The sequence below is a fragment of the Tympanuchus pallidicinctus genome, unplaced genomic scaffold (assembly GCF_026119805.1).
Source record: "Tympanuchus pallidicinctus isolate F22 unplaced genomic scaffold, pur_lepc_1.0 scaffold1, whole genome shotgun sequence".
Lineage (NCBI taxonomy): Eukaryota > Metazoa > Chordata > Aves > Galliformes > Phasianidae > Tympanuchus > Tympanuchus pallidicinctus.
The window spans coordinates 103,802,036-103,816,737 of NW_026294618.1; the positions used below are offsets into that span (position 1 = coordinate 103,802,036).

The 14,702-nt window shown below is 41.6% G+C and overlaps 1 protein-coding gene across 4 annotated transcripts in view; it reads right to left on the bottom strand.

The window, feature by feature from the left end:
• MACROD2 (mono-ADP ribosylhydrolase 2) overlaps nucleotides 1-14,702 on the bottom strand; it is an 835,077-nt gene that overhangs the window by 275,893 nt on the left and 544,482 nt on the right. For all 4 annotated transcript variants that reach the window (XM_052678095.1, XM_052678026.1, XM_052677938.1 and 1 more), the window contains exon 7: nucleotides 8,438-8,468. In XM_052678095.1, the coding sequence (XP_052534055.1) occupies nucleotides 8,438-8,468 (31 nt within the window). The remainder of the gene's footprint in view (nucleotides 1-8,437; nucleotides 8,469-14,702) is intronic.

Genomic DNA, 14,702 nt, shown 5'->3' on the forward strand with positions numbered 1-14,702 from the left:
AAATGCAGAATATGTTCTACAAGTGGGATCCAAGCTTATGAAAGGGGATAATCATTCATTATGCTGAGTCATCTGACTCTTATGGTCTTCTGCCTCAGCAGCAGTTGTCCTTTCCAGTGATGTATGGCAGCGTTCCTATCTTGCAGAGATACAGAAAAGAGGGCAATGCAGTGAGCAGCCCTTGGAGGAAGAGACACTTTCAAACTGTCTTTCAGGTACCTGGAGCTGCAGAATGGCAGGTCAATTTTGATGATCTCTCACTTTGTTACATGGCAGTGAGAAAACACTTGTCCTCATAACAACAGAATTACTACTTTTTAAATTTTTATTTTATTGTTTCTTTCACAGGCGACCCAAAAGCCCCACTACTCTTGTACATACCTCTTGCTCACTTCTTTAAGCAATTTTCAGACATCAAGCATCTGAATGAGAGATGCTCTTTGTAGCTTACAGTAATTGTTTATAACAGTGACTTTCTGTATTTACATTGCAGTAATGTTTAGGGTCTCCGACGCTGACCAGGGCCATTACAGAAGGAATTATATAAATGTATAGAAGAGATAAGGTTTCCTATTGAAAACAAGAAATGGGGCACATAAGGGGCAATTCCACAATAGCCTGTGCCTAGGCCAGACCAGAGTCTCACTGTGCGCTAGAAAAAATAAAAGAATAAGAGAAAGTAGCTGCTTTCCTAGCATAATAACTATCCAACACTCACACAGAATTTCAGAAAGATACAGTTAATACCTTTGTGGTAAAGCTAATTGTTACAGGTCAAACCGCAAACATAAGTCCTAGTCAACGTTTGCGTGTCAGAGCTGCAAATACTATTTAAGGACACACAAACACAGACCAGCATGACTGTTCTGTTCTTGTAGAAGTTTTAAGCCAGAAGTCAGATGCAATATTAACAGAATACGCCTAACGCTTTTCTAAATATGAACTTAAACAATTGTTTGGTATTGAAATGATTGTGGTTGATGGACTAACTATCTTGCCCCAGGCACTTTTACTTTTTTTTCTTTTCCTGAAGCCTATAGAATTTGTGATGTATAACTAAGCTTACATACAAGAACGGTTATGCTGCAATGCATAGGCCTATAAAATCACTGCTGCTATGACACACATCAGCTTCAGCACAAGTTTCCAAATCCAGAGGTAGTTTTACAGTCAAGACGATACCTATTCTTCTTTAACCAGATTAATTTCACACTAAGTTCTTCCTTTCAAGGAAGCTCAGTGTCACGAAACTTGTCTGAAACCATTAACCTCCTTTTTACATTGAGTTAAAAACTTAAAGGTAACAGATACTTCAGATCCAATAAACTCTGCAAAACATGGAAGGCAAGAAACAGATGTTCTTATAATTGCAAATTTGACACACTATCTTTTAATGATGGATGTGGTTAAAAGACACCCACAACAACATGACATTCTCTTTCACAATATAAAAAAAAAAAGCTTTGCTGTAGCACCCAATGAGATCTCACCAAGGAATGTGCAGTAGCAGTGCAATTCCTTGGTAGGAATCTCCTTGTCAATGATGAAAACACATCAGGAGCTCTCAATAACACAGAAACACAGGTTGGAATCATGTGCACCTCTGTGGGTCATGTGGTTCAATCTTCTGTTCAAAGCAGGAAAAAATGCACAGTTAACTCAGGACCTTAGAGAACCCAATGAGAGCACATCTCTGTCTTTGCTTCTCAAGACAAAGAACATCTGCAGTGGTCATGATAGCAATTTACACATTTAGCTGGTTGATTTAATTATCTGAATATATATCTAAACAATTATAGCAGTTGCTAGTAGTCTGAAAACTCTTTGAGGCAATGAATTTGATGTTATGTTAGGCCACTTCATTTCCTTTTAAGCATTTCACACAGCTTTGTGTGAAACTTCATCATTTTGAACACAAGTGTCCTTCTGCTGTTGGCTGCTTCTGTGATGCTGTGGTATGTTCCCTGCTCACTAAAGCCCATGCAGACAAGGGCATCCAGCAATGAACTGACCTCCAAGCATATCTCTTAGAGAAATGCTCTTTTCTGGGGAGAAGGAGCAGGATTGCAAAGAAAACTGTTCATAGTGAGCCTTTTACCGAGAGGTATTTATACTGAATGCACCATGCTGATTTCAGCTCTTCAGGACAAGGTCCATATATTCTCTTTTTTTTCCTCTCAATTTCTTAACAAATTAGCTTCAAAGAAGCTCTACTTTTTCCTGGTATGAAGAAAACACCCTGAAATGCAACCTGGTTTCGATGGCTTTGGACACGTTACTGGCTTTTATCCATACAGGTCACTGCAAACCCAACTACCGATGAGTAAGAGCCATGCTTTAGAGCTTTGAGATGTAAACCTCCATGAAATAAGAGGAAAAGGGTACAGAAACAATTCTTACTGTGAAGCTGAGAGATCAAAGGGGCCAACTGATAAATGCAAATATAAATTCATAGCAGTAAGCCTAACAAAGAAGCTAGGCCTTCCAGGCTTACAAAGCCTTCAGTTCTTTATGCTCCTATTGTTTTTAAAAGAAAGAAGAAACTATATAGAAGCTCTACCTATCCCTTCCAGAAAAGAAAAGGGAAAAGAGAAAGAACAACACCAGGTAGGTGGCAATTGAGCAAAATATTCAGTGTTCAGTGTCAGCTTTTGAAGGACTTTTTTTTCTTTCCTAAGGACAGGCACTGAACAGTATTTTAATGAAATCTGGGATTCGTTCTCTACGATTCTGGGGAAAGGCTTCAAGTCGGGCAGTCAGCAAGAACTTCAGAATAGATACATTTCTTGATAATCTAACTACATTATCCATAAAATGCCAATTTCCACAGAAAAAGAGCTTATTAAGTCTCTCTTTTGAAATCAAGTTTGAGTTTCTCCTTGCTAAATACATCATATGAATGTTAATTTTAGACTGTTGAGAGCTCATTGATTTACACTTTCCAGTAATCATATTTTAGTACTTAAAATATGGGAAAAGGCCGATTAGTATCACGGACACTACGCTGTCTGAAATAAGAACATTGTTAAATAATGCATGCAACAAATTTTTATACAAGCAGTAATTAGATTTCTAGGATTACTTGAATATTATAATAGTCATTTCATTGCTGCTACTATTATTAATTTTAATAATAGTCTCATTTAACTGGCGATCAGTCCCAAAAGAAGCAACACGAAATGAGTTATCATACATCTTCATTTTCAGTAAAATATTACATTACACAAATTATGGAGTAAATAACAAAATGCAATTAACTTCCCAATGAGTTACAGGAGATGAGTGTTAAAGTCACACAGTAGTGTCAAACAGTTGATGCAGTCCGGGTTGAGGGATGAGGAGCTGCTGATTAGGTTTGAAAAATGGCTTAATAATAGGAGAGAATCTTCTTAATGGGAAGCTTTCTTATACAGCCTACCAGACTTTTTCCCCCAACAGAGAGCTTCTACAATATCCAATTCCTTCTGTCATCACCTTGACATCATGACATTCACATGGCAATGACCACATGCAGGACGATGCCATTGGTTACGAGGACTGAAAGCGCCAGACTAGAGATAAACATGAGGTCACTTTATGGTTATCTTCTATGCACTCGTGCCTAGGAGGTCTGAAAAATTTCTGCGGAAAGATGACAATGCAATCCTTATTAGAACTGCTCATTAAAGAAATACATATCTTAGGAACAGAATGCCAGCAAAAAATGAGGAGAAACAGATGGGAAAGACGGAAATAGATTGCCTCAACCTTTAGCCCTGTGCAAGGAATTTGTTCTGCGTTTGAAAATGTTTGGTTTAGTCTCCTGACTCAGATTTTCAGAGGGCCTTTGTAATCCTTCTGTAGCACGCTTGCTGGTAATGCTCTATCTTGGATCAGCTCACAGGGAGAAGAGCTGATGGACGTGCTCCCAGTCCTGCATGGATGGGCAGGATGAATCCTGATCTGGGTACAGAGGAGGAAGTACCGAGGTCAGGACAGCCGTGCGACAAGCTGGCACTACACCAGGGGCCTGTCTCCTTGCATGAAGACAAGGCAGAGCAGAGGATGTGTAATACCTCCCTACATCCCTCCTTGAGACTATTACATACACCTATTCCAGACGCACACTGCACACATTATTTCACTCTCCCCTGCTTCTTTTTTTTTCCTCTTTGCTTTCTAAGCCTGCTTTTCAGGCTCTCCTGTAGCAACACATAATAAATTAATCCTTGCAATGTTTTGCCATGGTCAGGCCAAAAGCTACAAGTAAGCATAAGTGGCCCGATTCTAAAAGAAATAAGTCTTACTCCAATGTAATAAATGTGTTTAAAATGCGGTGAACCTGAGCATTTCCACTGTCGTAATCACTGCAGACCCAGACTGCGCTTCCATGCCTTTGGGCTTTTTTCTTCTTTCCCTCTTTATGAATAATAATAATTAAAGAAAAAGTAAAGCAAATAAGCATTCGCAACAAAACCTAGAAGCTGCCATTATCTTGTTTCTCAAAAGAGATTGATGCTATTTTCATGAAAGTCAAGATAAAATATACAACTGCAGAAACAAAAAGAGATACAGCTACAGATTTCTTCGTACTGTTTTTTTCCCCCTTCCCATTTTTTCCTCCCCTAAGTTTAAAATAACATTTAAATACTTGCTTATGTTGCCTGCGTATGTTCCAAGTATCTAGGAACAGAAGCCAAGCCCTGCATTACTGTACAATAACAGAAAGAAGGTAACAAATAGATGTGCATAGACCATAACATCCCCAAGTCCTTCCATATGTAGTCCAACCCACAATGATCTCTCAACAGAGCACGTGACAAAGCACGAAAATTCCTGTATTCTCATAACCATCTGCAGAGCCTTCTTTTAATTTTGCAGCTCACAAGATTTGTAGCACCGTAGCAGACATCCCTGTTCACTTTGCAGGCTACAAATACCATAACTTGCAGATAATTTCTTAAAGACATGACAATGAGGTGCTCTTCCATAAAAACTACACAAGTCACTTCCCCCCCCCCCCTTTCTGGCAATACCTCAGACATATTAAGGTGGTAAAGATGGGGAAAGTGGATGTGTTAATAGTTATCACTGCATATGCTGAAAATCAGATGGAGTTAAAATAACTCTTTTACCCTTCAGATTCCTTTTACCCTATAAATTTGTCTGTGGATTTATTTTTATCACCTTTTTTTTTTTTTTAACATACGTACAGACAGCACAATTTCTTTGAAATAGGGAAGAGGCAAAACATCAGAGTATTCCTAAAAATGAAGCTGGCCTTCAGAAAGCTGAGATAATGCTAATATTGCTCTCTCTCAGGTCTGAGTGTTATTGAACACTCAATAATAATAATAACCTTGAGGGTTACTGAGTGGATCTGCCAGTTGCTGGATTGCCAGGGACTGCCAGGTACCGGGGCAGCACGTCCTCTGTGCTCCTGGAGCAGCTTTATTTATGAACCTTTATGCTCTTGTTGTAAAGGAAAACATTTATTGCTACAGAACAGAGTAACCCAGGGATCCACAGGGAAGTGAGTCTTCATAACCTTTGCTTTCTTTGACTGATTATCAGTTTAGAAGCATATTAGAGCTGACAGGGGTCTCTTAGGAAAAGACAACACTTTTTTTTATTTTCTCCAAAGTGTCTTTGGGTAGACCTGTACCTCTTCTGCTGTCCTTACCAACATTTTTTTAAAGATTTAATCCCCCATTTGAAACCATCAGATTTTTAAAACAACAATCTTTCACGAGTGAAACTTTTGCCAGAACTCTTTAGGAGCGCACTGAAAACAAAGTTTTGACTCCTGGCACGATGCCCTGTGGCAAATGGCCTTCCCAGGGCTCTAACTCATTCCATCTGCAACATCCAGGGTGCTACGGGTGGAGATGGAGCAGTTGAGAAGTGTTTGGGGAGGAAAGGCAGATCTCTCCTCCACCCAACACCCTTACGGAAAGCTGTCTGCCCTCTGCCAAAACCTCTCAGTGAGGCTTGCTTTCTTTTCCTCAGTTTCCTTTTTATGGGAAAAAAGGAGCACTCTACAGTGATGCAAACAGGAAAGGACTGCTCTCCAGAGAAGTGTGACTACTTTCTTCTAATAATAACAGAGAAGACAAGCAATCTCGGCATTTACAAGAGTTTGGAGGAAAACGCAATCCAGATTCTTAAACTGGATCCATCTAGTTGATCTCTTGCCCCCTTCCACTTGGAGGTGAAAGTTATCAGCCAAGGGTTTCTGAATGGGTAGCAACTGTTGCTATAGATCTGAGGTGAGAAATAAGGGCTGTGCTCCTTCACTAGCATTTTACTGGGGTAGCCTGGCATTAAGGGGACAATACATGAGGCATTGCTGATCGGCCAGACCACCAGGAATGAAGCTGATCCACTTGCTTGCCTAATTGCTGAAATTATGTGAAGGAATGCATGTGTACAGAGGGAAAAACATCAACAAAACCAGAAAGATGAAAGCATTCCTTGGAGGGGCTTGGGTGTACCTTACACCTCAAGCACAACATGCAGCATAGTTTCAGCACTGCAGCTGTAGTCAAACATTCTTGAAAATACTGACACCTGAAGCCTGACACAGGGTCGCCTGTTCCATTGCTATACTGGCACCCAGCGTACCTGGGAACGTGCCAAGAAAGTTCTTCCTCCTCCCTGCCCAGCTAAGTAATTTTTTCAGTAAGGAACAGAAAATACTTACTGAAATACAGCAAAATCAAAGTAGAGGTATTTTAAACAAGTTAAAAACCCATCTAAACATAGAATAAATGACAGAAATCCTGAATACTTTAGAAGAAATATTTCTCAGTTCTTCAGCAAAGGTGAAAACAGCAATGACTGAAAGAGCATCTACCACACTGTGCAATCTTCCAGTGCTGTTGCAGTGTATCAGTTAAAATCAATGCCAACCAAGAGAAGTGCCCATCTCTTCCAGAAAGTAAGATCAAGATTCCTACCAGAGATCCTTTCCAACACTCCTTGCCAACTTCAGACAACTCTAATCCTCACCTGCTGAAACCTCTTCTCTTAAATAAACCAATTATAAAATAAAATTAACCATTTAGAGCGCTATCTCGTCGTCATTTCCATATACCTATGCCATATACTTATGCCTCATCCTGCTTGTTTTTGTGAAATCACAAAAACGCTTCTGTGCGGCGACTTAAAGATCAAAGCTCAACATCAAAGCCAACAGCCAAAATGTAGACTGTGCCCTGACAGTTCAGGAGGTGGGTTCAGAAGCACAGAGAAAGGCAGAGCTGTTTAGAAAGTCACATCCAGTGACCTTTGGTGTTTGCAGGGAAGGCATCTGTACGTTCTTCTGCAGCAGAGAAAGTGCAGTTCAGTGGAAAAAGACACAGCACCCCAAGTAATTCAGGTTGTGCCCCCTGAAGCTTCATTCAGATTTACAGTCACCAATTTTAAATAACAGCTTTTCTAGATTGCTCTTCAGAAAACAACCCTAAACATGGCTGTCATTTTTTAGAAGTAACTTCCCTACGTCTCCAATATCTGATTAGTCAAAGCTGAAATTAATCCAGCTGAAAGTTTGAACTAGATGTTATTTTCACATTCCAGCTCTATCTTACTATGGTGATATATGATGAATGCCTTTTTTTTCTTTTTCAATCACTGCATAGTGTTTTTATCTTCCCCTCTAAAATTATTACAAGTAATTCAACGTATTATCATTTGCATGCACTTACTGAAGCTAAATGAAAGAAAAATCAGCCTGCATTATTTTTACATGGCAAAATACTTTTGTCCCCTGGTAAATTTGCACATCCTCTCACAGATTTCTCCGGATTTTTCTCCAAATATGGAACGGTGTTTTTTTTCCTCCTTCAAATATCATGCCCATTTCTTCCAAAATGCCAATCAAAAGCAGCTGAACACAAGTGGTGGATTGCCTTAAAATTACAACCAAGCAAGTGATTAACTTTTTAAACAACCCTTCCCCTCCGTATCTTCAGGCAGTATTAATTTGGATGCAAATTATTAAGCTAAACATGTGGAAGCACAACTCAAGGGAGCAAAGACAATTTCACATTATCCTAACAAGTTTGCTCGAGGAAAATGTACTTTTTCCCAGCGTTGGACATAGGGAAGCCTTGCTTACTTGTCTTCTGGATGGAAAACTGTGTCAAAACCCTGGTTTTCCCTGCGGAAGCCACAAGCAGTGTGTTTAAGAGCCACCAGAGCCACAGGAGTGTAATCACAGCCATGGGTCCCGGCTGGCAGGCTGCTGAGGGCTGCATGATAGCATCCATTTATCAGCACGCTAGCACTCAGCCACAGTCAAAGGCTTTGGCTCTCTGTAATTTAACACAGTACAAAAAGATTTTCAAGTCCAACTGGCTGAGGAGACGTCCGATACGAAACATCCCTGGTTAAAATACTCAGAACGGCAAAAAAAAATGAGTAAGCAATAAGTGACACCTAAGGTCTTACTTACCATAAATTCCCGTCGAAATGCAGGGGAATGCCTGTAAAACAAATGAAAGAATGAACATCAGTGGGATTGCTGTGTTCCGAACATTTTTATCAAAACCAAGGGTATTTTTAAGTGCTTGTTTTGCAGCGCCCAGCGATTACATACTGGAGCCTTCACTGTTACGGCATTCACTCCACAGGCATTTTTACACAAAACATATTCCATATGTTTTCCTTGCTGCCATGTTAATAAAGGCACATTCTTTTTCTCATCTCAAGCGATCAGCAACATTTGGACCAAGAAACATTATTAAAAGCCCTTTTTGAGCTAAAAATTATCAGTATGAGCTGAAAATTAATGGCACGAGCTACAGTTGAAGAAGGTCGTAATCTTTGGATATGGTTAGACAATGTTTCTTCATTGTCTAACTTCTACCTTAACTCAATTCTACCCCAGTGGTAAAATCAGCTTGACCAGCTTAAACCCTGACCTTCTCTGCCTCTTGGCCCATGACTGGATTCACCATTACATCTTTTGCTTTTCAGAGCCTTTCCTTTTTAACCTTGTTTGTTTATTTTTCAGCCATGAGGTTCAGGATGATGAGGTTTAGGATGCGACCCAACACACAGCTGCACTGGTACGAGTCAGGTGCGCAAACTGGTGCCAGGAGAGGAGGGAGAAGGTGACAGGAGAAAAGATAGGGCACATTTGGGAGTCTGATTGGACACGGAAGAAAATGCATCAAGCAGCACATTGTACTAGCAAGAACAGCCATTTACGTTTATGAAGTGTGAGCTTTGTCTGGAGATTTTGACTCTTGCAAGTTGGACTCAGCTTTCCATCAGAAGAAACCAACATCATACTGGGGGCACGGTTTCAAGGCAGGGATGATATCCTTTGTGTGTCGGCGACATGTGATATCACCTTTGCCTCCCACCTTGGACTGCCTGTGTAGGTAGGAGAGCACCTGGGACAAGAGGCTCAAATATCCACCCGGGGGCCAACTCCAGATCCCCCAGCGATGAGTCATTTTACAAAAGAAAGGAATTCTTCTTTACTTAATGACTCAGGAAAACATTATTCAAACCTAATGCTTTCTTTATATTTAACCAGGGAATTAATTAGGGAATGGTGATTAAGAAAGGAGAGGTCTAATGGAAAGAATACAGCCTGCCCTCCCCTCTGAAAATACTTAAGTAAAATAAAGCGGGGAAGAATTATAGTCTCATTCCTTCTCACAACCGCTACAACTTACATCCTGAAAAATACTTAGCTTTGTAGTTTGTACCCTATAAATCACAACGAATCAGCTCTTTAAGGAAATGAGGAATGGAGGGGAAAAAATGCATATGGCTACAGTGCTCAGGCTGAGATGACAACAGACACTCCAGCAATAAAGTACAGACATAAAGGCTGATTTTGTCCAGTTTAGCAACAAATTTTAAAACTCACCACACTGACGTTTCAAATGTTAAGAGACAACTGCTACAAACAAGGGTTTTGCTCTCATTATTTTTCTGCAACTAAGTAATGCACCTGCCTTAGATACTCCTGCCAGCCATAGGGAATGAAAAAGGAGGATTCAGGTTTCCGCTCCTGCTGGCCCTATAACTAACTGCACAGAGGGAAACGATCCTCCAGCACCTCTGAAGTCCCACCAACCTGCAGCTTCTCAGGCTGCATTGCAGTGGGCGCCCATGGGATGCAGCACCACCAATGCAATATCACCACGATGGGGAAGGACTCTGCAGCCCCCAGCGCCACTAAGAGCATCACGCACCATCTCCCGCTGTGTCACTGAAGATTTAGGGCCTGTGAAAAGCAAAATGCAGGTGGCTGGTATGGCGTTCAAGTGAGATGGCTTGAAGCCCTGATGACCATCTTGAGGGAATGTGCAAGACCGGCCATTGGGCTCAGCACGGCTGCCTGGATTTCACAGAATGCCAGAACGGCTGAGGGTGGATGGTGACTTTGGAGGCCATCAGGTCCAACCCCTGCCTAGCTGTTGTGATTATCGGGGCCCCAGAGCCAAACGCCTAAAGGGAATCCTGCAGCATGCCGGTGACTGGGCTTCCTTTTCAGCTTTGCTCAAAGAAGAGATTACACAGCTGCATTTCAGGCATTGTATGACCGACATTTATCACATTTCTCTGTCTCCATTCACAGAATATACTGCTCAGGGGCTGCTTAGCGAGCTTTAGCTAGCAATTTGTGCTGTGTGCTTCTTAATATCTATTCTAAAATTACTGCGTAGACACATCATAATCATTACCTTGCTTTCAGTTCCTATTGCCTACCCGAAACATATTTGAGGGAAGCTGCAAGATTGTGTAAAATCCCATCAAGCTCCTTCCAATACCAGTCTCTGCCATAACTTAGGTGAACTCTGCCCTCTCCCTCGTTCAGAGATGATCACCGCATACAACCAGCAGGTGTAATTTCGTAAAACATGACAGCGCTTTTATTCACTCAAGAAAGGCCCATGCCTGAGATCGCATATCAACTGTGTTTCCTCTTGGCTCCTAGGGAGACAATTTAGTCTAGATGCCAGGTTGAAATTACTGGCAGAGCAGTAATGGGGAACTCACAGCATGGATATCAACATACTACAATATTTGGCTTATGGACGAAAGATGTGAAGGTTCCTAACCTTTTCTGTGCATAATATCTTAATTATATATTTGATTTCAATAAAAAATCCAATTTCACAGTAGGAAACGTTCATTCCTATTACCACAATAAAACGTTTCTCATCTTAATTTGTTGCCAGGAACTGCTATTTATTGACTAACCTTTAATTTTGTTGCTACTGAAAGAGTGTGTTTGCCTTACTTGGGGGCTAATAAGCAGTGCTACTCTGGTAGCACTCAGACCGGATACAACTCTGGAGTAAAACACAAGTAATAATGGCAAGGGCTTCCTACTCCACTGCTGCCATCATCTAGAGAAACAGACTAAATTAAATCAGCTGTGTGAATACTGCAGGACTGAAATTGATTTAATTCCTGCAGGAGAGGATGTGGGTGCTCAGCCCCTGGTACTCTCTAATTTAATGTTTCTTTACTAAGGCTACAGCTAGCGATGCTAATTAGGCTGAAACATAATGCAGTTTCACGATGGAAATTTACAATAGTTACCAGGTGGAGGCCAAGTCGGACTCAGACATTTCAGTAAGGGGGGACCTGGGTATTAAATACTTAAAGGCTTGTCTACAATAGGGGGTTCTAGCTCACACTGAGCCACAATGCATTAACTGTTATACATTAGATGCATACAATCACTAGGTCTACGTGAGCAGCTGCCTCCTACAGCAGCCCTAATAATTGCTTCCACAGAGCAAGGGCTTTCTTTAAATTAAGTGCTCAGCATTCTGCTTGGGCATCTCATTTCTGCCATGACTGGGCCCCATAGAAGGTAAATACTTGTCTTCCAGCACACAGCAGACAAAAGTAATATCAAATACAAACCAATCTTTCTCTGATTTCAGTGCATCACCTTATTAAGTGGACTAAAATGTTTGAGAGTCATTCCTTCATGCAGCATTCCCTACTGAATGCTCACAGAGAATTCAGGACCTTTATCAAAGGTCCTTGTTTTTCACCAAAATTGCAAGTAGAAACTATAAATACATAATTGTTCAGGGAAAGTTCCTAATGGCTCTGGGTTGAACATGTTACACCAATGTAACCAACGCCGAAGTTAGCTTTTCCAACAGGTTCAAGGCAACAAACATTCCCTCTCATGTAAACCAATTGGCCTTATGCTCTGTATTTGGTTTGATTTCTTTTCTTGACCAGTCTCCATGCTAGCTACAGCGTACAACCGCTACAGAAAATTCTACACCCAAATTTGAAGACTGCTGCTCTTAGCCAGTCGCCCTGGAGGAGCAGAAGAGCAATGTCCATGCAGCAGACTTGCTGTTTGCATCCCGAGCACACTGGGACCTGTGCCTACAGCATCCTGCAGGAGGTACAGGTAGCCAACACCAGGCAATGTACTCAGCAGGCAGCTTGCTCCTAAGCGATCTCCACAAACTGTACCTTCATCTTCCTGCTCTCTCCCATAATGCGAGGTGGCAGTAAGCCTTTTTTTTGATGCAGCTAAAGCCTTCATGCATTAACTGATGCTGGTTACCTCTCTTCCCCTCCCATCCTCCTCCAGAGCCTGGCACAGCCTCGTGTTCTAAACTGTCTGCCTTTATCTCCATGACACTGCCAGGAGTCACCTAGTCAGAGCCTAACTCTCTTCCTCTCATTTGATAGCAAGAAGGATGTTGCCCTGGGCTTTGGCTTTGAGCACTGCACCAGTACAACTGTATTCTCCATGGTGGCCAAGAAAATCATACACAGCACTCTGCTTGCACTTTATAGACAAAAAACAATTAAGCTTGTCCTCCACTTTGAAATACTGTCCCTACAGAGTCTTAGCAGCATTTAGAAATTGCAGAACCACAAACATCCAAGACTAAAGAGACCCAAAGCTCCAAAAACTGAAGCGCCAAAGCACTCGCTGTGTATGAAACAAACCCAAATCACGGCTTCAGCACAGAAGAGTGCCCCTCTCCTGTCACCCAGGGCACCTCACCCCAAACCCAGCCAACTTGTGCTCTTTTATACAGGCTTCTGTTGGCTACTTTCTTTTAAAGTTGGATCCAAGTTTTTGTTTTTCAGCTTCATTTACACCAAACTATTACAGTAAGATGAACTCCTGTGTGCAGAGCACATTCTTGTCTTAAAAGAAGCATGGTGAGAACCTTTGCTAGACAGTTTGCTGTGCAGTTGGTGATTGCCTCAAGAGCTGAAGTGGCAGGCGAGTGGGCAGAGAGGAAATTGCTTGTTTAAGAGGAGCCCTGATGACACTGCTCTGCCGTGATTCACTGGGGTGAGTGCCAAAGGAACTGCAGAGGCAAAGCAAAGGATTGCAAGGCAAAGCTGCTTATGCTACAACAATCTCTTCTGGATAGATTTATACTAGTAATATGGGACCTTTTCACATCTTAAGTTCCTATGTGTATTTTCAGAAAGTTCACTGTAAGTAAATACATTATTTGTAATAACTTCTTAAAACAGCATGGGTTAATAATGTTCTTGTTTCCTTGTCACTTACCTACCTCTGTGACTCTTCCTGTGCACCTGAAAAACCATGTTTTACTGCCTAAGTCCTATGCTTTCTGCCAGAAAAAAGGACAGAAAGTATGCTATGAATATCGTTGAACATGCAACACCAAAAAGCTGTTGTACATGCATCATGACATTACAGAGCACGTGGATTATGGCACAGTACCATGACTGCTACGTATCAACTAAACCACAAAGTAAACTAATTTAAATATCAATTGTTTGCATAATGAATCATTTATATTCACAAGATTTTATTATTCAAATCTAGTAGATGTGCAAAGGCATAGGAGAGAACACAGCGTTGTACACCTATTACTCCGAGCACGCAGTTGGGGTGCTACGAAGGCAGGGACATGCAGGACCTCAGTCAGGGGAAACAGAGATGGGGAAAAAATCTGTGTGGCTGGACACAAGGCTGCTCCTCATTTCCCTTTCCTTGGCTGTCAATGTGCACTCTGTAGTTCTTATTCCCCCTAAGTATTGCTGACATTTTGGGACAAATTGCGAGGCTATGAAATGGCAGAAAAGCATGGTCCTGGATGAACTCAGGGAAGACCTTTCCATTCTTTCAGTGGCAGCAAATGACATTTAACCACCATCAGTGCTCCAAACCCATTACAATCATTATTTTGAATGTACAAGCAGAGGGATCGAAAGCTGGAGACTTTTCAGGCTCATCCATGCCCACTCTGGCAGCATGCATTGGACAGCTGGTATGCACAGATACCACTGGGCATAGACGAGCACCAACTACCTGCTGCAGCCCACTCTTACAGCATTCCAGCTCCACATTAACACACACCACTCTTCCCACAACTCCTTTTCATTAAATAGCAGAGATATGGACTCTGGCTTGTATCCTTGCCTTGGCTTTCTGGTAAAATGCTTACAGCTCCTTGTTGACTTGGTTAGAAACTGATGAATAAATAAGGCTTGACCTTGCCTGGTCTCGCTGTCACAGCGACTTAGCATATATCCCTGCCACACCTGGACTTCTTTAGGGCCCTGGAGAGGACAAAGAAACCTCAATTGCAATGGCCAGACTTCAGCATCAACAGCTGTGCTGTGCAGACGCTGACTTGTGGTATGCAATGACAAACAGCATCATCTGCACCCACAGTTCAACAGGATGACATACAGGGCCCCGGGAAAGCAAAAGGGATGTA